This window comes from Leptonotus elevatus, chromosome 19 (genome assembly GCF_054856555.1).
Source record: "Leptonotus elevatus isolate MCC_2025b chromosome 19, RoL_Lele_1.0, whole genome shotgun sequence".
Classification (NCBI taxonomy): Eukaryota; Metazoa; Chordata; class Actinopteri; order Syngnathiformes; family Syngnathidae; genus Leptonotus; species Leptonotus elevatus.
The window spans coordinates 17,227,167-17,252,999 of record NC_141257.1 but is presented as its reverse complement, the minus strand read 5'-3'; the positions used below and the strand labels follow the sequence as shown (position 1 = coordinate 17,252,999).

The 25,833-nt window shown below is 40.1% G+C and overlaps 1 protein-coding gene across 5 annotated transcripts in view; it reads left to right on the top strand.

Moving 5' to 3' along the window:
• The window catches only part of top2b (DNA topoisomerase II beta), a 109,950-nt gene that overhangs the window by 34,163 nt on the left and 49,954 nt on the right, over window positions 1–25,833 (top strand). For all 5 annotated transcript variants that reach the window (XM_086062037.1, XM_086062040.1, XM_086062039.1 and 2 more), the window contains 12 exons: window positions 1,757–1,858; window positions 1,956–2,093; window positions 2,193–2,331; window positions 6,727–6,884; window positions 11,906–12,031; window positions 12,132–12,242; window positions 19,221–19,326; window positions 19,454–19,563; window positions 20,481–20,573; window positions 21,478–21,592; window positions 24,071–24,192; window positions 24,483–24,631. In XM_086062037.1, the coding sequence (XP_085918163.1) occupies window positions 1,757–1,858; window positions 1,956–2,093; window positions 2,193–2,331; window positions 6,727–6,884; window positions 11,906–12,031; window positions 12,132–12,242; window positions 19,221–19,326; window positions 19,454–19,563; window positions 20,481–20,573; window positions 21,478–21,592; window positions 24,071–24,192; window positions 24,483–24,631 (1,469 nt within the window). The remainder of the gene's footprint in view (window positions 1–1,756; window positions 1,859–1,955; window positions 2,094–2,192; window positions 2,332–6,726; window positions 6,885–11,905; window positions 12,032–12,131; window positions 12,243–19,220; window positions 19,327–19,453; window positions 19,564–20,480; window positions 20,574–21,477; window positions 21,593–24,070; window positions 24,193–24,482; window positions 24,632–25,833) is intronic.

Here is a 25,833-nt window from a genome sequence, read left to right as displayed (position 1 = left end):
ATGTGATAAAGGCTATTTCACTCACTGTCTTTGAACCCGCACAGGGGGGAGCGCTTTCATTCCTTAAATTTTTTTTTGACACTGAGCTAAAGATGACAAAAATTCCAACAAAATGAGCTAAATTTCATATCGGTCGGTTAACGTATGCGCGCGCAGCGTGTCTTGGAAAAAGGTGCTTGATTGGAGTTGATCGCTTTCGGTTTCCCATTCATTCCTATGGGACTTTTTTTGGGACTTTTTGGGGAATAGCGTCGCCATGGTAACTGGGAATTCTTATAAAAATAAAAAACACACACAACAACATCAAAACAGCTGTTAGAAATGACACTCTTAATTTTAATGATGATGATACGAGGCTGAGAAATCCAGTTTAACCAGGAGCCTCAGAAGCGCATTGCTGCTGGTCGCCGGCGCCTGCCTGCGTGGGTCTATTCGTCTGGCGGTATCGGCATGGCGAGCTGGTCCGCAGTCGATCCATAGCGCATACGCAGCTGGTGTAATTTGAACAAGCTGGAAATGGAAACAAATTGGCGGAGCGGATCTGCAATGCAGACGCATGCGGTATAATCTAGGTGTGAGCCATGGGGCAGTGGCGGACGCACGCTGGAGCGTTCCTGGGCATGAAATTGGGGAAACGGTCGGGCCTCTATCTCCGGAACGCAAGGTCCCGAACGCGACGGGCAAGGTCGTATAGCGAAGGGTCTTGTCGAGACGAATCCGTGGATGCCTGTATGTCCCCAGTAGGACGTTGGGTTGGGGAGATACACCCGCCCAAAGACCTCCAAGACATCGAGGATTTTCAAAAAGTTACTGCCGGCGATGGTTCCCATCCCAGGTAAAAATTCTGCCGTTGTCGGCTCTCTATCTCCGGAATGCAATGTCCTGGAACCACGGGCCATAAACCATTGGAAAGGTCTTATCGAGACAAATCCATGGATGCCCGTATGTCCCCGGTCGGACGTAGGGTTTGGGAGACACGGCCACCCAAAGACCTCCAGGACACAGAGGATTTTCAAACGGCCACGACTTGTTCGGGGTAAACAATCGTAATTTTAATGATGAAGATACTAGGCAGGACACATAAACCCATTTTGAACACCGGACCGCAGCGCCGCGGTGCCCCCGAAACTCCACTCGAGCGCTTGTGGTCGGCACGGGCCCGCGTGAACCGTGGGGTGGCTGGTGGACGCATGGCACGCTAAGCCATCAGACGGCGGTGCGTGCCTACACTGTAAAAAAAGAAGAAGAAAAAAGCACGCTGTAAAAAATCCGCGAAAGATGAACCCGCGAGAAACAAGGAAACACTGTTTTTCGGATTTTGAATTACATGCAGGAAAAACATAGTACAGTACATAAATAATATTAAAATTTTGAGTAATTAGATTTTTGTGAAAAATTGCACAAAACAAGTTCCTGCACTTACTGTTGGTTTTCTGTTCACTGTTCAGCAGTTTTGTGCCACCCTTGAATGTTATTTTGTATGCATGAGATCTCTTTGCACCGGAAAAACAATACAGTGTGTGATTATTTTTTGATTAATCATACCTTTTGTTTTTGAAGGCTGGATCTTTTATACATGCATTGAACATGAAATATATTAAGATACTATGATGTACATTGGTTCAATAAAAAACAGACATTTGCATGCTTTTTGTCATATATCTGGTAGAACGTGTGTGGCCTCATATCCATCCATCCAAATGCCTGTCCCTGATTTAGCACATTAATGGTTTTTGTAACTTTTTTTTCCCCCCAGGGAGGTAGACACGTTGACTATGTGGTGGATCAAATAGTGTCCAAACTAATTGAAGTGGTGAAGAAAAAAAACAAGGCAGGAGTGTCTGTCAAACCTTTCCAGGTGGTGTGACACATGATTTTAACATAACCATTCGATTTTATTTCTCACTCACTCATGTAACAAACTGTGATACATATCTTTCATTAATGTGCGGCAGGTTAAGAACCATGTTTGGGTTTTTGTGAATGCACTGATTGAGAATCCAAGCTTTGACTCGCAGACAAAAGAAAACATGACCCTCCAGACAAAAAGCTTTGGATCCAAATGCCTTCTGTCTGACAAGTTTATCAAGGCTGTAAGTACAGTTTTGAATTGCTTTTAGCTTCTTGCATGTAAACATACAAAAGAAAAGAAACATATGGTTGAGTTTACATTTTCTCTTTGTCATCCACAGGCAACCAATTGTGGGATTGTTGAGAGTATACTCAACTGGGTGAAGTTCAAAGCTCAGACACAGCTGAATAAAAAGTGTTCATCTGTGAAGCACAGCAAGATCAAAGGCATTCCCAAGCTCGACGATGCCAATGATGCTGGTTTGTTGTACACTTGTTTAATATGTGGAACTGTTACTCTTAATCAGTGTTGGATTACTTCTAAAATTCTAAGTTTCTTTACAATATTATGTAGAGAAATAAATTATCACTTTAAAGTTTTTTGTTTTTTTAAATTGGCGATTAATTGATTTAACAATGCTTTCAACATTTTAAAAGAAAGATGCTAAATTTAAAGTTGTAAAAATGTAAAGTTAACTTGCAATGAGATTTGTATATAGTGTGAGGTATTATGGTAAAGGTTTTGACCCTATGGTAGGAGATCTCTGCCTTTGATTAATGTTTGTATCAATAACTACATAATCCTATACTGTACAATATAAATAAAATTTGCAACATATTAAAATTAATTAACACACATGGGAAAGATAAGTTTATATTACCAATATGTGTTTCTATCCTAAGTATAATTGATCATTGGTCTAACAAAAGAGAGATTAGAGAGAGAGAGAGAGAGAGAGAGAGAGAGAGAGAGAGAGAGAGAGAGAGAGAGAGAGAGAGAGAGACTGTAATAAGAGCAAACATGGTGGTTTTGAAGTTTCACATTTGATAGATCATTTAGTTGTAACTTGTAATTCTCTACTACATGGAAACAAAGGTGCAATGTAAAGTCAATGAACAAATGGATTTAATAAACAGGAATATCAGACTCTTATTTAATGGGGCGTAGCGTAGTTTGTCCGACTGGAGTTGCAACTACTGTACAAAGTATGTTCATAGGAACATTTAGGACATCACACTTAGATGCAGAGAGTATCTATTTAAGTATATTTAAGTATGACCACTATTGTGGTACTACCAAACAGTGGCAGCTATGCAAATGATGCGGAGAATCAAGGGCAATAGAGTCAATAAAGTGTGTCAGTAGTGCAGTGATTATGGTACAATGACAATTGTGTATTTGATGCAGCGAGTTGTCACACAATTTGAAGTGGCCAGAAGGTAGTGTAGTGATTATGATATGACGATTGTGCAAATGATGCTGAGAGTCAATGAGTACTTTAAAGTGTCCAGCGTTGTGGAATAGTGATCATCAACACTAGAATACGCAGACAGGGTACCGATGATCTTCTCAGCACCTAAATGTCCACTGCAGTTGGATTTTGTTCTAATTTGTGGTAGCACCAACCCACCCTGTGATGTATGAACAAAGGAATGGTGTTAAGATCCCACTTAGGTCCTGAGAGATTGTAATTCCCAGGAATTTGAAGGTCTTTTGACGGTGGATACAGGGTAGATGGACAGCATGACTTAGGTCCTGAGAGATTGTAATTCCCAGGAATTTGAAGGTCTTTTGACGGTGGATACAGGGTAGATGGACAGCATGAGGGGCAGCTGTGGCGAGAGTTGTTTACTGAAGTCCATTATCTTCTCTACAGTCTTGTGTGTTTAGCCCCAGGTTCTGTTGTCTGCACCAGCCACTCCACTTCCTGATGAGACACTAGTCAGGCTTCCATCCAATTGGTTTAAAATTTTTAAGCGAATTTTCTGAAAATGCGCAAAATAGACATGCGACTTATGCCCGTTTCCATCTGTTCTTCTTTTGTGAATATTGAGAGGGACCAGTAATTTAAAAGAAGAAGACCAGGAAGTGACTGTGCCGTGTGATCACGACGTATGAGTTTTCTTTTGTAATTCTTCATAAACCGTAGCATTTCTTTGCTGTTTTCCATCTAAAATAGCATTAATATTCACTACTTTAATTAATTCCAAAAAGATTTCTGTTTCGTCGTCCCCCCAAACATACTTACTTTATCGCTCGATATTACTTTGGGACTACAAACGAACGTATGACGTAATATTGAGAGGGGATCAAAATGTGTATCCGGTCTTTTCAGCGGTTATTCGCAAAAACCTTTTTTCATAGCCAAAATTAGCCCGGGCACTGATTTGGCACTGATGCCCAAAGTGCCCCTTTGTCCATTTATTTATTAGGGCCCGAGAAGCTACTGCTGTGTGGTCCCTATTGTTTTTCGTTTGTATTCTTCTTCTTCTTTGTAATCAATCTCATTTTTAGGAACCTAAACATTTACAAAAACTCACCAAACTTTGCACACTCCTCCGGCTTGGCGAAAAATTTTATATTATGAAGTTGCCATAGCAACATAACAATATATAGCACCCTCTAGCGTGGAAAAATATGCACCAATCTTGGCACGTTTGACCGAGGGCTACGAAAGTTGGCAGGCACGTGAAGCGCCCCGAGACACACAAAAAAGTCCGTGGAAGCCATATCCTAAATTGTACAGAAAGTGAGCTATGAATTTTTGAATGTCCAATTTTGGCCCATTTTTGCACATTCACTGTGGTCATTCTTTTTGCCCATTTGCCAACAGTTTTCATCCGATTTACTTCTAACTTGGCATGTATCATCTCAAGACCTGGGACAACAACTGGGGAAAAAATATTGACTTTTTGAAATACTATATGACGGGGGCGAGGCCTCAAATGTTGCCTTTAATATTTCCTTCATCAAAAAAGAGGAAATGCTTAATAACTCCGCTGTACAAGCTCCAAAAAATCCCAAATTTCTCATGCATCTTAATAGCCACGGCCTGAAAACATCTATATGATAATATTTTGGTTATACATGTATTGGTTATATTTATTCATACTGATAGCGCCACCTACTGGATATTATTATTATATTATTATATTACTGTTCGTCAAGAAAACAACGCCAATTTTGAGGGCCTAAACATGCACAGAAACTCATGAAACTTGGCACACACATCTGGCCTAGCAAAATGAGCAATATTCTATCATGTATTGTGCGATTTTTACAAAAATTACTCACTAGCGCCCCCTAGCAATTTTTAAGGAGGCAGCCCCGGTTGTATTCTGTGTTTAACACACACATAAGGTCCACCGTACTATTGAGCGCACGCACGGTTAAACATACACTAGCTCAAACCATATGGTAGCATGCTATTATGCTATAACATATGCTAGTGCTAGGGCATGTTTTAAAAAAGGCAGCAAGCGGAACAAAACTGAGTTCGGTTGAAGTACCAATGTAAACAGTGAGTTCAGTTGTACTTGAAGTGTATAACAATGTGTTCACGTTGCTTTTGATCAATCCTAATCCACAAACCAGTCAGAGTCCTCATGATCTTCTGTATCAGAAACAAACAACTGGGCAAGTTCTCCATCAAACACGCCGTCTCATTGTCAGAGTCAGTCTCGTTGTCGTGTCCTCGGAAATGATGACGGCTTTTGCGTTCACAATCCATTGACAAATTGTGGCATAACTTGCACGGTGCTGCCTAACAGTCTTGGTAAAGCTGTGTTCACCAGCTTCCTGGAATGATAGCAAGCTCTGCGTTCATTTGCCGAACTTTATTTTTCACAGCGGCTGAGAGATGTGCATATTTGAGTCACAGACATAAGGAAGGAAAGGTGACGCGTGGGAAAAAAACAATCTGGTGTCTTTAGTATGGGGTGTGATCTGTTAAGCTGCACTGTAGACTTGCACTTCAAAGTGACTTTTGCGATGTCTGTTGCTGTAAGTGCACTTTGTACAACAAAGCATTAAAGAAAAAAAGGAAACAATACACTACTGTATGTAGTAGTTTAGCCCAGACACCCCTTTGCATTTCATATGTTCCATCCTCCTCACTCCCTGCCTGAGCAGACTGCTCTGTTTTGGAGAGAGCTGTCAATCAAACAATTAACTTGTAAGCTCTGAAACACGTAAAAAAGAAAAAAAGAGGACACATGCTCACTGAACATGCATGCTTTAGCACAATGGCATAAGTTTGAACACAACAAGTCACGATTGGCAGAGCGAACACGTGGGGGGTTGGGCAGGGGGAGAGGGAGAGGAGGGGCTGGAGCACTCGCCACCAAGTTGACTCTTCCGTGCTCTCATGTCTGTCCTCAGTCAGGTCCGCATTTCTTGTATATAAGCAATGTGTGTGGGAAGTCTTCTCACACTGTCAGATTTTGGACACAAGGCGCACCTCACTATTAGGCGCACCGTCAATTTTTGAGAAAATTTAAGACTTTAAAGTGCGCCTTATAGTTGTGAAAATACGATAAGAATTTTTAAATCCTCCACACACAAACGTACGCACGCACATATCTACATACACACCCTATATCAATTTCCTGAGCTATTCGTCTACTTTAAGGACAACCCCCCAGCCCACCCTTCCACACTACACATGGCGGCTCAGTGGTGACATGGGTTTGAACCCCAAGTGGGTGGATAGTGCAAGGACATTACCATGTGCCCCTTTTTTTGCTTTGAGCACCTGCCCCTCCAAAGGTCACTGCACGCCCCTGTCTACCAACGTCAACTAATCAGAGTAAATTGTATTTCTACAATGCATACTGTGCATTGATAGGCTTTTGTTTTTTATACCCATATTCAAGGTGGCAAACACTCCTCAGAATGCACTCTCATCCTCACTGAGGGTGATTCAGCAAAATCACTTGCTGTTTCTGGACTCGGAGTCATTGGGCGTGATCGCTATGGTGTATTTCCATTGAGAGGAAAAATCCTAAATGTACGAGAAGCAACCCACAAACAGGTATGTATTGATCTCAATCTATTTCACCTTCAACAAGTACGGCATGTTTGTACAAAGTATATGAGTATTGAACTTTTGTGGAAGAAGAAGATGGCACTTGATGAGCAAACCAATGCATGGTGGGAAAAAGCTTAAATATCTCATATTATTCAACTTTTCCACATACTAAAATAGTTAGTGACGTGCATTTGTCAAAATTGACTTTAGATTTTATATTTTTGCTGTCCCTAAATCAGCCAAAAAACGCTATGTTCCAAACAGCCTGTTTTAGGGGCGTGTCACTTTTATGTACATAGCTGCACCAGGCCACCCCTAGGCCATACCCTTCTCTCTCAAAGGGGCTGTGATTTTGGCTAGGTAGCCATGTGCTAATGTTGTGAATGGAAATGACTAGCCATGGGAGCAGAAGCAGTGTGGTACAACAGTACCAATTTGAACCAGACAGACATGTCTTTTACATTTGACAACTATTTTAATATGTGGAAAAGTGGCATAACGTTTTACCGTAAGAAGCAGTAGAATAACGTTACTACAGAGACAGAGCGTTACTACAGAGACAGAGCGTTAGTTTGCGATTGTTTAGGCAATGGTTATTTTGCCATAAACGGCAACTCTCCTGCAAGCGTAATTTTGCCGTGAATGTCTCTGATTTGCCGTGAATGCTTATAGACATTTACTTTTTTTATTTTTGATTATTTTTTAATATATATTTTTTTTTCCTTTCTGAGAGAGAGTTCAGTATTGTTCATTTGGTAATCTTACCGATTTGACATGTCATCATTGCTCTCTCTCTCTTTTTTTCTTTCTCTTTCTTTTTTTTGTTTGTGCGTGAATGTGTGCGTGAGTGTGCACGTGCGGGTGTGTGTGTGCATATGTGCGTGAGTGTGTGCTCATTAATTCACCTAAAACCTATTAAAAATCCTATACTGTTCACCTAAACCAAATACTTCAGAATCCAGCTAAAGTCGTGAGGTTGTCAGGAGACCCCAAGGAAGGATCAAAGAAAAGAAAGAAAAGTGAAATCCACTACCCACCGGGGTTACCAACCAGAATCTTTCACCAACCCCAGAAACATCTACATTCCCAAAAATTAGGGAGACCTCAAGAGACCAAAGGAAAGACTGAGGAAAGGAAGGAAGGATAGATGAAGCAGATTGAGATCCACAGACATCAGCCTCCACCGATTCAACGACCAGAGGAAGAAGCAGATTGTGTTTGAATTTCGGTAGATGCTGGTGTGGTGGATCATGCATGCATGAAAACCTCCACCAAAGAGGGGTTCCCCTCTTTGGTGGAGGACAGAGCAAGCACAACCCCCCAGAGCCCCCCAGGCCACGGCAGCGGCAAGGCAAAAACCCCGGGCCCCGCAGGGGGCCACTGGCCGGAGAGCAAACCCAGAAGCCAGGAGCACTGGGAGACAGGCGGCACCCCCAAACCCCAGGCCCAGCGGGGAAAGGCCCCGGTCGTCACGCCAGCGTACCTAGCGAAAACTAACCCTGTTACTGAGTTCGCCAGCTCGTCCACCAGCAAACTCTACCCCACAAGTGTGTGTGTGTGTGTGTGTGTGTGTGGTGCATTAAAATTGGGAGCAGGTGAGATGGAGCAGAGGGAAATGATATCCCCCCCGCTCCGATCTACCTGCTTCCCAGATGTGTCAGTGAGTGCATGGGGTGCATAAAAAATAAATAAATAGGGAGGGCGGCGGGGATACAGATGGGGGACCGCAGCACTGCTTAATACTGTGGTGTGCAAAGACGGTGTCCCCCCCCCCCCCCCCAGTGTGTATTATGTGTCCTATGTGTCTATTACCAAAGTGTATTGTGCAAACAAAACTAGTGCAGTGAGTTACGAGGAGTGACCGGCGGGGCCTCTCCCAACCGTGCGGGGGCAGCAGGCAGAGGCGAGGAGGGAGAGGCAGGAAGGGGGAGGGAAGAAGGAACCACGGGGCACCCTGGAGGCCCACCCGCCCTAACTGCGTCACCGGGTACGGAGCAATGGACCGCGCCAGGGCGGCGCCGCCCCGGACGTCAGGGAGAGGACCGCAACGCAGCACACCCCAAGAGACCCAGGGAACGGCCAAGACGCAGCCAACAGAGGGGCAGAGCCGCCCACGCTCAGCCAGGGGGGACAGCACCTATAAAGTTAACCCACTGACATGCAGTGATTCCGAATATTAATCCTTAGTGCCCATTGGAAGTGAATCTTGAGGAGTTGGTGACTGTAAGGTGTCATTTGATGTGGTCTGCTCGATCCTGCTGGCAGCAACTGAGTTCCTGGCATTACCATAAAGCATGAAAATAAGTGTCTGCAGTGTTTTGTGAACACTGGAGACAAATGTCGGAGTCTGAGAGTCCCATTTTCTTCATCATATATTGAGTAATATATGTTCTATGAATAATTTTATATTGGATAAGTTGTAAATTTGCGTGTTCTGTCATTTTAAATACGTTTTCACAAACTTGAGTCCAAAAGTCAAATTCTGGAGCTATAGAGAAGACTGTCTCCCATTTCGAAATGGGTAAATACATTTTATCTGTATAAGAAAGTAACTTATATATTTTTGAGAGTTTTTTTGTTGTTGTAATATCTTAAGCTAAAGCAGGCGGTTCGAGCGTACCCTGAAGTGTTGGAATTTGTTTCTTTATCATATTTTTAACTTGCAGATAATGTAAAAAAAAATGTATTCTGTATTTTTGGAGCAAGGATGCATATAATATGAACATATTATCTGAGAAAAGATGGTGGAGATGTGTAATTCCTTTCTGCTCCCACACACCTAAATAAAACAAATTTAAGTTGAAAGTCGGGCTTGTGCCATATGGGAGAAAGCCCGCAGGGCTCCAATTGGGCTTTTGTAATTTCTAGTGCCTTCCACCAGATGGTCAGGGTGGCGGAAATCATTGGGGTTTTTAAAACAATTGTGTCGCTTAATCAATTTTGTAATAAAGAGTAAATCTAAAAGTCTGAGGTTATTACAATCCTTCTGTTCTAGTTCCAGCCAACAGTTATTATCTCTGTTGGGTTGTGCCCATAGAATGATATATTGTAGCTGGTTAGCTATATAATACAATTTTTCCTGGAAGTGTTTTGCCTGTCGAGGCGCAACGGATGACTTGACTCGTCTTGTGGAATGTGTGTCTGCCATTTATATATACGGCATAAACTATTACGACCAAAGTCAACAAAACAACTTCGTCCGGAAATCACGTTTGATCGCTAATTAAGGGTACTAAAAGAAGACTTAATTAAGGTGACATTGTATTGCACGGTGCTTATTGCCGGTGTTTAGGACGTCTACAGTGTTAGCGTGCTAATGGTGCTAGCGGCTGCAGCTAGAGCCATCTGACTACTTTTCAAAGGCAGTCTAATCGACGTGATGATTGCACACTTTGATGCTGACAGACGGACACTAGAGATCAGTTTAATAAACTGAGCTCACTCAATTGTGCAGTTGACGGTCGGCAAAATCACAACTGTGGTTCTGACGTCACTTTGTCTCACACACCAAAAACTAATCAACTCGGAATCTCATTTCATACAAAGTGCTGTACATGGAGTAAAAATCAGTCATGGAATAAACAATGATGATGAGTTTCATGCCGAACGCCCAAAAACAAAGATGTCTTTTAAGAGGGGGTAGAGAGGGTATATATATATATATATATATATGTATGTATTTATATATATATATATATATATGCATTTGACCATGATGTTGGGTTTATTTGTTTCTCACGGCTTCTGCGCTTCTTGTTTTTGTCTCAGCGACATATCCCACCCCCAAACACAATACCGCTTTGTAATTGGTCCGTACAAAAAGTGTACAAATCAGGGAAAATCAGCTAACTCAGTACAAGATGGATTCTCGGGGGTTTGGTAACTCACAAATCCCGCGAGAATTCAGCTTGCAGTGCAAGGTTACCTTTTCTGCATACAAACCATGAATAATCATCTCCCTTATCTCTTCATCCAATTGTTTCCTATATTGTTGTTCTATTGTTGTTCGAAGTCTTTGGCCTTATTGGGCTAACCTCGGGTATCATACTTCATGTCATATCATGTGGAAATGCGTATTGGTACGACAATAGAAATTCCTTGAATCCTTGATAACTCAACTTTAAATAGTACTTAAACAAACAACCAGAAAATACATTATAGTAGTAAAAAAGTAAATAAGAATATGCTAAAATAATTACAATGCCTCTATGGGGAAGTGTGAACTCTTTTTTCAGATTGGAAAAACGTGTGCCTTTGGGTATTATTGCCTGTGTGTATGTCTTCCTACAGCGTTTGTGTGGAGAAATTTGTTGTTTGATGGAATATCACTCCCAGAAAGAAGTTGTTGCTAGTTTCCCGTTAGCATGTCAATTGGATTTTACATTGAAATTTAGCATTAGCACTGGCAATATTTTTTTAAACGAAACCTGTCTTTTTTTTTTTAAATATACATAAGAATGTATGTATCTATTTCTTTTTGTTGTGTTTAGATTTACAATAAGCTCCATTTGGGGTAATTAAACAGTTTAAAGCATGTTCAGAGAAGCCATAATTACATTACGTCACAGTCTTGCTGCCCAAGTAACATGATGCATTAATTCAGTGTACTATCATAACCTTGCAAATTTAGGCCACTAGGCACATTGCAACAAGCGTTTTTCTTTATGTTTTTAAGATTGAGAAAACAAACACTAAATCATGATTAAATTTCAATTAATTGTCAAGCCCTAACTATTAGCAGATTATTTCTTTCATCCTTGCTTTTTGCGTTTGTTTTACTCAACCCTCGCTCATTCGTATTATTTTTTTTCATAGCTGCTCAGTCCCTTGTCCCCATAAATAGCAGGGGTCGACTGTATAGGCAAAGTTAGAGAATAAGTGTCGCAAATATTATAGTATTAAATATTGTTTACATGACCTAATGTGTCAGTTTTCTCCTTTTAATTAGCATTATTTATTTGAACCAATTGCTTTATCATCGTTTAATATTTACAATATGTTGTCTACTGTTGTTTTACAAACAGATAATGGAAAATGCTGAAATCAATAACATAATCAAAATTGTTGGGCTCCAATACAAGAAGAGTTATGAAGACCCAGAGTCCCTGAGGAGTCTGCGTTACGGCAAGCTCATGATCATGACCGATCAGGTGGGGCCGAACGAATGGATGCAGTCTTGGCTGATGCCATTTGTAGTTTTCCATTCACTTACGTACATAATTGTAGATGTTCTGTTTCTTTCTATCCTAGGATCAAGATGGGTCCCATATAAAAGGTCTGCTCATCAACTTCTTTCACCACAATTGGCCATCCTTGTTGAAACACACATTCCTGGAAGAATTTATCACACCCATTGTCAAAGTAAGGCTCAGTAGTATGTTTCATTGTTGTCTTAAGTACACTGGAGAAATATGTAAAATTATGTGTCCATTGGTACTACTAATATTACCAGGTATTTGGGCTCACTTGGTTTGTTTTGCTCGGCCTGACACTCTTGCGCTTCCTTTATAGCAGGGGTGCTCAAGTTCGGTCCTCGAGAGCCCCTATCCAGCCTCTCTTCCATGTTTCCCTCCTGCAGCACAGCTGAATCTAATGATCAGCTAATCACCAAGCTTTGCAGAAGCCTGATAACGATCGTGATCATAAATCAGGTGTGTTAGTGGAGAGAAACATGGAAAACAGGCTGGATAGGGGCTCTCCAGGACTGAACTTGAGCACCCCTGCTTTATAGTGTGTCCCCTTTTGATCTGATGGATAAGCCGCACCTTTGTATTAGCCGCAGCGTCGAATGCAAGTGAAAAAAATAGCAGCTTATAGTCCAAAAATTACTGTAGTCTGGGAGAAGCGCTACATGTACATTTCCTCGCTAAGAATATGATTTTTAATTTTCTCTTATTAGGTATATCTCCAAGTGCTACTCCAAGACTCATCTGCATCATGTTGTCAGAAGCATCAACAATCAAATGAAAATAAAGCACGTCAGGAAAAAAATTGCTGTGAAATGTAAACCTAACCTGTGAGTCATAATTCACAATACTAAGATAATACAGCCTGAATGGTTGATGCAAACAGGGAAGTTATTCTTTGAAAGGCTTTCATTACTCCATACAGTGACCCTAGTGTAAAACATGCATTGATAAATGTTTTCAGCTAAAAAAATAAATAACTGTAAAAACAAATTCTGTAACAGTGGCAATGTAAGATGGCTGCTCTCTGGTTTCAGCTGCGAGAAGCCAATTGTTAGTCTATACATGCATACATACAATGCATCACGTACAAACCAATAGTGTGTGGGAATGGCTTATGTTTATACTCATCCAACCACAATCAAAATCACTCAATCTATCATGACGCAATTGATCTGGATTGGTGTTTTGAACAATGATGAAAACTGGAATGGGCGCAATAAAATTTTGAACATGTTCAAAATTTCTCTGCAACAAGAAAAATGGTTCAAGAGCATAAGGAGGATTTGAAAAGTGTGGCAAGTGGCTTTGCAACTTTTAGCATGAAGTAAGCCTGCAGAAAAAGCAACACTTGCAAAACTTCGCAAGCCTGCGCCGCTCGGTGAGATACGGGCTTAAGGAGTTTGTTAAATAATAACTACTCCAGTAAAGTATAAATACTAAAAAATTCCACTTAAAGGATCTTTGTGCAGTTTGTCACTGTTTTACTCATGACTGCCACCTCTGGCCTAAAGCGTAACTGCAGCATCTGGGTCAGGCTTGTTCATGGTGCGCGAGCGAGTACGTGCACGATCTTAAAGCAACAGCCACAGTTAACAAACAGAGACATGACTTCAAATGAGGGAAGAAAAACTCTTCTCTTTCCTCCCCAAAGAAACTCTGGAGTGTGAGGGTCCGCACACTCTACTATAAAGGGAAGATAAAAGCTGAAAAGGTGCAGAGTAAAACAGTCTTCGTACTCATCTGGGCATTGGTGGAGCATAATGTAGAAAAAAAAATTATATTACCTTTTTAAACGGTACAATGCACCTTTATGTAAGGTAACAAAGTATTTTTACTTATTTATGTGACACATCTGTCATGGCCGTCTGCTGTACAAGTTGTTCTGTACATGCTTAAAGTATAATTAGATCACTCAGCAGTAGGGGTGTAACGGTTCACATAAGTCACGGTTCGGTACGTACGTCGGTTTTGGGTCACGGTTCGGTATGAGTTTGGTATAACAGGAAAAACAAAAAGTCAAAAAAGCTGAATTTTTCTGTTGTTTTTAACCGTTTATCCATCATTTAGCATCATTTAGAACTTTTAAAACTACCAAAGATAACTTGGCATAAGATGCAGATGCACATAAAAGTACTCAAGCTTTATTAAATTTTTCCTTAAAAAAAGAAAAGGCTTGTCCTTATTGTTAAGAGATAGCTGGTATGGGAGGTTCTTCCATCTTATTATCATCATTATTATTATTGTTAGTTTTTATATATATATATATATATGTTATATATGCCAGGTCAGCACTGTATAGTAAGCAGAATGGCTCCCTGCAAATACAGCATGTTTGTGTTGTGTTCCATTAAACAAGCTCAGATTTCACACTAAGTAAATGTTGGGACTGAATTGAACAAAATAATTGTTTTAGTATCTGTACTTTTATACTTCATACTTTAATTTTTTTGTCTGTGATTTTCTAATGTAAAAAATTGGCTCAACAATGGTCGTTTTCCAAGTGATCTAATCAATCCTCTAAAAAAAAAAAGAGTAATCTTATATGATGCACTTTTAAGGTTCGTCACTTTGGCTGCAGAGGAGATCTTAAGAGACTCCGTACGCTGGTCTCGTTCTAAACGGGTATCTCAAGCCGGTCGCCAGTCTGTTTAAGCTCCTGGCGATACTGATAGCACAATAACATCCATCCATTCATCCAAAAGCAATGAAATAGTACGAAAAGAGCGCCGTAGAGATAGCTGTGTTAGCCCACTAGCTTCACTCCTAGTCTGTGTGTGTGCATGTGCGCGCCCGCATTTGTAAGTGCCGACTCAAATCAGTTTGACAGGAGATGCAAAAAGCGGTGCGAGTGAATAATACTGACATATGTAAACAAACGCACATGCAAATGACCATTTAGCGAGTGTGTGTGTAGGGGGGGGGGGGGGGGGGGGGTCATGTCCGTTTGATGTCATGACGTATTTTTCTTTGTGTTTTTTTTTTTAACTGTCAGTTGGCAAACTGATTTAGGCACATTACTGCCACCTGGTTTGGAGTCCGGATACTGCAATGAAGTTGTTATATTCGTCGTCTTGAGTGTATGCACCGAACCTTGATGCCCGAACCGAGACGGTTCGTGACGAATACAAAAACCGTTACACCCCTACTCAGCAGTGTGTTTTGGCTCAACAATATCGTTACTGTTGTGGAATTTTCAGCAGTTCGGCGAGATAAATGAAACAGCCTTGAAAACAATTTGTCTTTGGGTTTCTTTATATTTGAAGCTTCAAATACACAAGTCTAACAGCAGTCTACAAGATAGTGGTCTGTTAGAGAGTGCGCAGTAAGAATCCCGGAAAGATTGTTTATGCTGCCTAGTTAGTAATTTGGGAGGAGAAGGATCAGCTAGACAGGAAGGCAAGCAGTCTGTTCCCAACAGACTTATCAGTCAAGGTCACTTTGGTATTGCTTCATGTACAAGAAGTGAAAAGCCCATTGTTAAAGAAAATACAGGTGTCCACAATACAGTAAGCTATAAATGCTTAATATGTGCTGAATAATTATTTTCCATAACATTCACCCCTTTGGATCATATATTGATCCACTAAAAATAAGAAGACATGAAATACAAAGTGAAACACCATCCAGCTTCCCGCCCCAGTCACGGATTAAGGGAAATTTTCATAAAACACCTCTAAAAAAAATGCTTTTTTTTTTCGGAGGACAGGCCCATCTTAACAATACGGACAAAAAATTAGAGGGAAAACAAAACCCAATATATACAAGTCCAATAAAACAAAACCATAACACAAAGAACAGAAGGAGTAACAACCGGCAAAACAGGAACGCAAAAAAAAAAAAGAGGGGGGAAAAAAACATACATGTAGTGAAACAAACAATATATGTGAGGGAGTACCAAGGCCATTGATACCAGGACGGCAATGATGGTCTCCCATACTCAGCAAACAGAACCATCATTGGAAAGGTCGTCAGGGAGCAGAAATGGGAAATCATAATCTTCAACGGAGGGGGACGAAACTTGATTCGCAGCCATTGTGGTTGCAATATATTTGGAGACAAAGGACCTCATTAAAGAAAGGAGGCACATAGTAAAGCAGCAGAGCCCAATCCCAATGGCAAGGAGCGGAGCCAGCATTTTCAACAAAATATAGTACCAGGTGCCAGATGTAAGCCAAAAGAAGCCAGGGGGTCAAAAGAAGGAGAGGCACCATTGGGTCATCCGACGGACATATTGTTGGAGAAGTCAAATTCTGGAGCGGTAACTGAATGGTATGACCCGAGCCTGTGTGGTCAGGAACAAACGTACAACAAGTCTCACCAATAATTTCCGGGTTGGAACAGTTCTTTGAATTTCTGGACAATGTGGTTGAAAACAAGACGGATTTTGAATAGTTTGTCGTCTGAACTGTGTGACTCGTTGAAATAAAGGAAACTCCAGATGAGCTGGAAGAGGTTTCGAGGCATCGCGTGACTGAAAAATGGTGTTGTTTCTATTTCATCTTGAGTCCAATACATTTCTATACTGGGCTTGTTTATATACCCAGTAAGAAATTGGAGTGCAACATTTTTTTTTTATTCGGACACAGACACTGGCTTCCAAGCACGACTACTACTGTGTGGCAGACTGTCAGTCTGCTTCTGGATGGACTGACGTGTGTAGAGGTTTGTCTGGTCAGCAATGTGCTGGAGAAGTTCATCCGTGATGAAGAGCTGCAGGGAGTCAGCTGGCAGGGTCAAATTCAGCTCTGCGGCGGCACCCCTTGGTCCTGGTTTTGCAGTAAAGGGGATGGTTGGCTGCCAGTTTTTGGGATCTGGAAATATACATTTTAATATCATATATTGTTTATTTTACATCTGAATGATGCAATATATATAGATGTTTACCTTTTTTCTTGGATCCACTGGTTGATGTACATTCAGTAAATTATAGAAGACTTACCATCAAATATTTTATTAGTGCTGTGTTGGAGAATCTTTATATATATATATATATATATATATATATATATATATATATATATATATATATATATATATATATATATATATATATATATATATATATATATATATATATATATACCTTTATTCTGCTCACTGTGAGAAGCTGTGTGAGAAGCGTCACTGAGCCCTATGAGCAACAGCTGAAAGAAATATATACAATTACAATAATATCGAAAGACTGTTTTCTTTTGTTGTTGCAGTGTATTTAAAACACTTTATTTATTTTTTTCCTCTCTTTGTCGTAGAATCCGCAGTGGGACGTCGCTGTGAGCACGATCTATGAATTGTACATTCACGTTACACACGCTGCTAGCACCTCGCCGGAAAAGTTAGACAAGTTAGCTTACTAACAATCTCATAGCAAGTTTGTGCTTACCTTCACAGTCTTCTGAGGATGAAAGACTGCCCGAATCTGTGTCTTCTCCGTGATCAGACTGTACCCACTACTCCAATAAATATGCATTGGACTCATTCATCGTCTGATTGAACGTCCGCCTGTGTAGAAGTGCTCGGTTGTGCACCGCGTTTTCCGGGTTTAGTATCGCTAGCCGGTGAGGCTTTACGACATGGTCGAAGCCGCCGCATCAACGCTTCAACTTCGGCGTCAACCTCGGGGTCACCATCATCATCAACGTCATTATCATCATCAATGTGCTCTTTAGCACTGGTCGATGCTTTTCCTCTTTGAAAATAATGCTCAAGCGTGAGCTGCTTGCAACCGGTCGCCATTTTCGCTTTCTCAGCCATTCTCCCCTTAACACTAGCTCCACCTCACTTCTTCTACTACTGACTCCTACCCGATCTTGTCCAAAAGAGTAATCGCTGCCATTTAGTGGCCATAAATAGTCATTATACTAACTTGATCTGCTTGATACTTTGAGCACAGATGGTCAAGGCTTTCTTCCACCCGTTTCCATTAAAAAACATAGTTAACGTCTTTTAACGTTTTGGGCGGCACTCATTTGGATATTACTAAACATTATTAAACATTTTTGGCGGTCAAAGAGTTTTAAGGAGGGAATTTTTTTTAATTATTATTGTTATTATTATTATTTTTAACTACCCCAAAACCTTTTATATGGTGAGTGGACAGTGGTTAAACTAAGTAATCCATTTAATTAAACCCCCGCCCTTTTTGGCACATCTATGAGTTACTCAAAGGGCTATTATTAACCAGTATATTCATTTTTCACAAGAGCTTTATTTTTTAGGAACCTACTGTAGCCGTTTTAAAACGTTAAACAAGCCAATTTCACAACAAAGAAAAGCCTGCATTTGAAGAGCAAGCAAGCAAAATGTATTTAATCTGACCTTATCCTGACTAGTCTGGACTCGCACCAGGCTGGACTGTCGGCTTGGGGGGGATTTAGCAACCCGCGAAGGACGTCAGACCCTGCTGATTCGCGCTAGGCTAAGCTAGACTAGGTGCTGGGGTCCCTCCGATGCTACTGCAGAGTCCCGAGAGGAGGAAACGAAACACGTCCGCAGCCGGATGCACAGGGATGACTCGGAGCACGTCCATAGTATCCAGCGCCTGATGGCGGTGCGGCTGCCCGGTTGCCAAGTGCAGCACAGCAGCAGGAAGCGTGCTACGCATCTAATGTATATCCTTTCCGCTTTTGCAAGTCGCACCGTCTCCGCTTTCCACAATAAGTTGATAATAACCTATTATCATCTACATTAGCGCTATTTCCTTGCTTAGCCCTTACGCTTTTGGTGACATTGTGCACATAGTGGCACTGTTGCAAAGTGACGCATTGCCGCACGCTGTGTAGAAAAAGGAAGTCTCACTCTGTGCCATCGCGTAACTCCAGAACTAATAAAAAGTTATTTAAATTTTTTAAAATATAATATGACTTCTAATATAAAAATATATTTATCCGAGTCCCGATCGACCACGTGAACAACCACGCGATCGGGCCCGATTTCCCATCACCTGATCGAATCGGGACATCCCTAATATAAAGCAGTAAATGAAGCAATAAATCGGACTTTACAATTTGTTTACTATCAGAAAAATAACACAGAAATTTGACCCAACACAAACAACTCATGTGGGTTGATGAAATAATAATTTTTTACTTGTTTGTATAATAAAATGTTACTATGGTTACTACTGCTGACGGCTCAATTATATTTTCTGCAGGTTTCCAAGAACAAGCAAGAGCTGGCCTTTTACAGCATTCCAGAGTTTGATGAGTGGAAGAAACGAACAGAAAACTATAAAACCTGGCATGTAAAGTACTACAAAGGTTTGCTCTTTTTACGCAGTCATTTTACACGGTACACAAAAAATGATAACCTACGTTAAAATTTATAGTTTAATTGATGTATTAAGAATTATTATTTCCCTTTAAACATATTAAATGTATGCTATAGGTTTGGGTACAAGTACAAGCAAAGAGGCTAAAGAATATTTTTCTGAAATGGAGAAGCATCGCATCACATTTCGATATAATGGTGCTGAGGATGATGCCGCCATCACTTTGGTGAGTTCAAGCTAACTCCTTTATTAAATAAATTGATTTTAAACAGTCGTGCTACATTTCACAAAAGAAGAATGTGTTTTGTCTTGGGTGGATATAGGTTAGCAGTCAGCACTGCTAACTAGTGTTGTTCCGATACTGTTTTTTGGCCCCCAATACCGATTCCGATAACCAGCTTTGCAGTATCGGCCGATGCCGATACCATACCGATACCGAGGACCAATAGGATATCTTAGCTCGGCATGCAGTGAACATGTCACACATCAGTGAATGTCGTGCATGAGCAAGACACAAGATGCTGCATCCAAAGTCCTATATTAGCGTCAGAATTAATGGTATCGGCATGTTACTTGTTAGTATTCACCGATACAGATACCACTGCAGGCTGGCGCATAGTGGAGGACCTTAGAAAAGGTAAGGTGGGATGAGACCATTTAAAGATTGGAAAACAAAAGTATCTTAAAATGACCTCTATAATGTACAGGTAGCCAGTGAAGGGTGGCCAGAACTGGTGTTATGTGCTTCCTCCTATGAGCACCAGTTAAGCAGCATTTTGGACCACTGAAGACACTTGGGAGAGGACTGACTGACTCCAAAATAAAGCACATTACTGTAATCCAGCCAAAATGTAACAAAGACATGTATTGCTGTTTCAATGTGCTATTTAGACAATCACTGTCCAATTTGAAACCTAAGTTCGAGACTATTGGCTTAAGGTAAGACGCCAGAGGGGTCAGGTCACCACAAGGCCCATTGTTACCAAACACCATTACACTTGTTTTCTCTTCAATTAAAATTCAAGAAATTCCGTGCCATCTATTCCATGCCATTCCGTTGCATTGCGAGTTTGACGCCACTGTTTAAAGTATAATAAAGGCTTTCCCAGACAAATAAAAAAACATTTTTTGTTTTTTGTTCAGGCCTTCAGTAAGAAGAAAACAGATGACAGGAAGGAGTGGCTGACCAACTTCATGGAGGACAGACGACAAAGAAGAATTCATGGTCTCCCTGAGGTTTGTCAATTCAATCCATTTTCTCAGGTTTAGATGTTTCCCAACATGCCGCACCTCAAAGCCTACTGCCCATTGCGCATAACTCAACTTGGACTGCATCGCACATAATTGACAGATGGCAACTCACAACCCCTCATCAAATGATTTGATCTATGGATGTCCTGCGACGTTAAATGTTCAGCCTGTATATGTATATATAGGCTTTTAGGGTTGCAAAATACGCAAATGTTGACATTGATGTTCTCTTAATGTTACAACTTTGAGGAGGTTGTATCTGTCTTTTCAAGCATGTCGCCCAATACTATTCTTTCTATTTTGATGCAAAATCATCAAAGACCACAATCATTATTGCAGATAGCCTCTAAAGCACTTCATGTTTCATGCTAAAATCAAGCAAAAATTCTGAAAATTTGGCAATATTAGCAGTAAACAACAGATTTTTGTCATGCAAAAACAGGTGGTCAGAGTACAAACACTACTACTACACTAACGAATACATTTCGCAAACTGGGGGGTTGCGTTGGTCAGTTGTAGAGTGGTCGTCTCGTAACCCTGAGGTTGTGGGTTTGATCCCAGGCCACTATGACCATGTCGAAGTATCTTTGAGCAAGATACTGAACAACCATTAGTGTTGATCTCAAATGATGACACGTTTTCCTCATTAATATGCATGAGTCGGGCAAAATAACAGAGTAGGACACACACATACACATCATTTTGGAAGAAAACGCCTTTATATTCTATCTCTGTGTAACATCCATTTATGAATGGGAAATACAGGAGGTGTTGCACTGTTTTTAAAATACACAAACAAGTAATTATACTTTTGTCTATGCCTTTTGGCTCCCCGTTATAATTATCCTAGACAGGTTTGAGTGTTGAATTTGACATGTCTTTATTTCAGCAATACCTGTATGGAACACAAGCCAGACATCTGTCCTACAATGACTTTATCAACAAGGAGCTGATTCTGTTCTCCAACTCTGATAATGAGAGATCCATTCCTTCGTTGGTCGATGGTTTGTACAATCTATTTCTTTGTATTGGTATTCTACCATAAAATTATTAATTAATTCCATATAAATAATTTTACAGTTTTTCAAGTTAAGTTGATAAAACAGCAAAAAACAAACAAACAAACAAACAAACAAAACAAAACAAAAAAACTGTATGGACATCATCACTTCAGTGCAATGATCAAACAGAAGAAATGTTGAGTAGTTAGGGCACCAAATATTAAAGTAGTCTATGAACTAGTGATGGGTCGATGAAGCGTGTTGACACAATGACACACTGTGTTGATACTGTGTCACCACAGGTAACTGAGGTGACTTTTTTCTTCCTCTTATAAACTTTATTCAAACAAACATTAAACAGTACACAAAGTATGTAAAAAAAAAATGTATACAAACATTGTATACACGGCAAACAAATCGAACACAGAACACGCCAGGGAGGTTACAAAATATAAAGAAGCTAAACAAAATAAAATCAACAATATAACAAAAAGGAAAAAAAAGTCACATAAATAAATGATAAAGTTTACAGTAATATGTTTTCATAGCTTTTGGTTACATACAAGTAGATAATGATGATAATTTTTCATTAGTGATGCACCGAATATTCGGCCATCGAGCATTTTCGGCATCGGCCGAAATGAAATTCAAGCCGAAAAATTATGGCCGAAAGAGGATGTTGAGGTGATGCAAGCAAAAAACACAAACAAACAAAACAACGCTGCCAGGTATCTGTTTGAATTAAACACCAAACACGGGAGTGAGTGTCCGCCTTTTGTGAGTACCGGCAGCTTCATTGTGCACACCGGAGAAGGAGAGGGTCGCTTGGTATAAACTATGTCAAAAAAGAGAGCGCTGCCGAGTACTGCATTACAGGTGAGCCACTCTTTCTCCTGCCTTCCCTTTTTTCTTTGATGACAGCCCTTCGAGCGCTTCCACTTTTTCACTTGCATTCTGGTGGCTGTGCTAAATACTTTAGCTAATGTTAGCACTATTGCTATTAACAGTTTTAAACAAGTAAACACTTACCTTATCTCCGGGTCTATACACATATATATGGATACAAAAAAACTAAATGAAGGATGGTTTCTTATGCATAAATTTGGACATATGAATGTAAATTTTTTAGAATAATAAGGTTTATCTTATACTTGTCAGCACCAGAGGTGATTCTAGGATCAGAGGTTTAAAGGTGCTATAAAGAAATTTACGGGTGCTTGGGTGGGTGGTATGTGATCGGTAGCTTGTCGAGGTTTGGAGTTACCCGCTCCAAAAATAGCATGGGAAGTCAGTGAGTGAACCGAATCTAATAAAAGTTATGCAAAGGAAAAAAGGACTTAAAATATAAACATATACCAACTATTTTTTCTTGAGAAGGGTACTCTTTTTGATACAACAGCTCCTTAACATACGCATTGACAGTATGCATGTTTCTGGAGTAAACCAGCTCCCCACAGTTTACAGTGAGAATTAACAAAAATTGACCTTCGACTTGTTTTTTAAATTTTCTTTTAAATGAAACACACAACATATAAAATATGTTAACAGACATTAACTTAATACAGAATTATTGTTTTTTGACTATACTTTTGTCTGTACTATGTTATTTAAAAAAACACATTACATACACGTCTGTGAATTGGTGAAGAACAGACACATAAAACACAAAAACAAAACAAATTGACTTAAGCACTGGTTGTGTCTGCCTTTTTAATCTTGTCTTTAATACAAATACTTCAAAATGAATCTTTTGTTTGCTGAAAAATATACTTATGTCCATGACCTACTCCAGGAGGCTAGTTTTTTTCTGTGCAGACACACACGCCACGCACGCACGCCACACACGTTATAGTAAGCTAGCCAATAGCAGCACAATAGAGACATTAATATTAACACTTGTTTCCCTCATTAGCGCGTAGCAACATGATTGAGGAGCAAAATAGCTCAGACTAGTAATGAAGATAATGTGTTGGTGTTGAGTGGTAGAAGGTAATTGATTTACCGTGTAGGACAATCCTTTCTCTTCTCCTTTCGGAATCCCTATCACACTGACTTGAAGGGAATTATGTGAGCCTCAAAAGATGTGTGAATCATTAGAGACGCAACCCGCTGACAGACGTGCTTTGGCCCTTCCTTATAAAGCTAGACACCTAGTAACAGGCAGCAATGAGTGACACAGCGGCTGTGTCGGTCACATGGTTTTCACAAAGCGCTACACGCACCGACACCGGGGTTCCTCTACGAACGCGCGCATCGATGCCGGACCCATCACTACTATGAACACTCTCCTGCACGCACGCCTGCTGTAATGTTCATGACAGAATTTTTAAAATATAAAGTTTCATATAAATTGTTCAGGTGGGTGAATTTCTTTTGGTTGGCAGTTCTTCTTCGATCTTAATTTAAATGTTGACCCAGTGACTAATTTTTTGTTTGTTGCCTGCAAGTAATCTGGATATATATTATGTTTTTGTTATTTAGGTTTAAAACCTGGCCAGAGAAAAGTGCTTTTCACGTGCTTAAAGAGGAATGACAAGAGGGAGGTGAAAGTTGCACAGCTGGCTGGTTCAGTAGCAGAGATGTCTGCTTATCATCATGGAGAGGTACAATTAACTTAGATCTGTAAATAGCAATAGAAGTCATAGCAAATGTTATTGCGAGCACAGGTGTTTTTTAAATACTATCAATTCTTTTATAAAACCTATGCTTTAGTTTTCAATCTTTCTATGTTCCATGAGTGCTACATGCCCAAGGGAAGGCTTTGTCTGTCATGTTGTAATGTAACCAAAAAGTGCTAATCAGCACAAATAAGAAATAGATGTGATTTATTTGAGTCATATGATGTGTCACTTCGTTCTTGAACTAAGCATTCATCACCCACTTTTCTTTTTAGCAAGCGCTCATGATGACTATTGTCAACTTGGCTCAAAACTTTGTGGGCAGTAACAACGTGAACATCCTGCAGCCACTTGGTCAGTTTGGCACTCGCATCAATGGAGGCAAAGATGCTGCCAGCCCTCGTTATATCTTCACTATGCTTAGGTAAAGCCATTCATTTAATTCATACCAGTTGATGATATCAATGCTAATTCTTTAAAGCTGAGATGGTAAAGAATGTTAGACATAAGGAAGAAGACATGCAAATCTGTGTAACTTTTCCATGCCCTTAATCACACATTTTGTACAGATTACTCATTTATTACTCAGTAATAAATTTAAATTAATCCTCCAAAATACAAATTGCCTAATAATTGTGTGCTCAATTTATATGTGTGATGTGTTTTCACAAAATCAGGCCTATGTCTCTAAAAAAAAATTCATTAAATTAAAATTGAGATAGTCATGTATTTTAATTCTCTACTTAATTCTCTTTAAATGATATATAAATACATGGAAGTACCTAAAAAATTTACAAAGTTACAGCAATTTCAATGTTGCCAGTTTGAAATCCCTCGTTTTGAGAAAAACGCATTTAAAGTTTTGGCACATACATCATTCAATAGTCAATACATAGTATTTACTGACGTCACGGGATCGTGAGCCTGCCCCTCAAGGTTGGGCAACTTTCCAGTAAAGTCAGCTTTGCTTCTATTGAGTTTACACCGAATGTTATTTTGTTATTGACGAATGTCACCCCCAGCTTCCTCTAACGTTACTTGTGTAAGCAAGACGTATGCAGAAGATTTAGCACTCTTTGCATCAGTACACGTTGAAACGTTTGGTTAGTGGAATTGATTGGATTACAAACATTTGCCGATGCTGCATGCACCGGAAGACTTGAAAACGTAAGCTCTATGGTAGGATGGCTCTCAAAACACGGACATTCTTACGTCTTCTGTACTGTTGTATTTTACTGGTTGCTATGTGCATTTATCAATTGTGAATTCGAGGTGAAGAATCTTGGGTTATTTTTAAATCAAGTAGCTAGTTCCCCCAAACACGCTAGCTACTAGCACTAGCATGTTACAACAAAAACAACAACAACATTGTTGATTCATCACTTATATTCATACACTTTAACAACAATTTCAACTTTTGGGCTGCTGGGAAAAGAAAACAAGAGACCTTAAGGAGGGTATTTGAAGAAATCTCAAAATCGAACATCTTGACCACAAATCTATTTTTAGCCAGAGCTAGCCACGGCTAGTGGCTCACATATATCATAATTACATTATGGTAAAAGCATTTTACCATTTTCCAATGACACTTACCTTAATCAAAACGGTCAGAACACACTTTGGTAG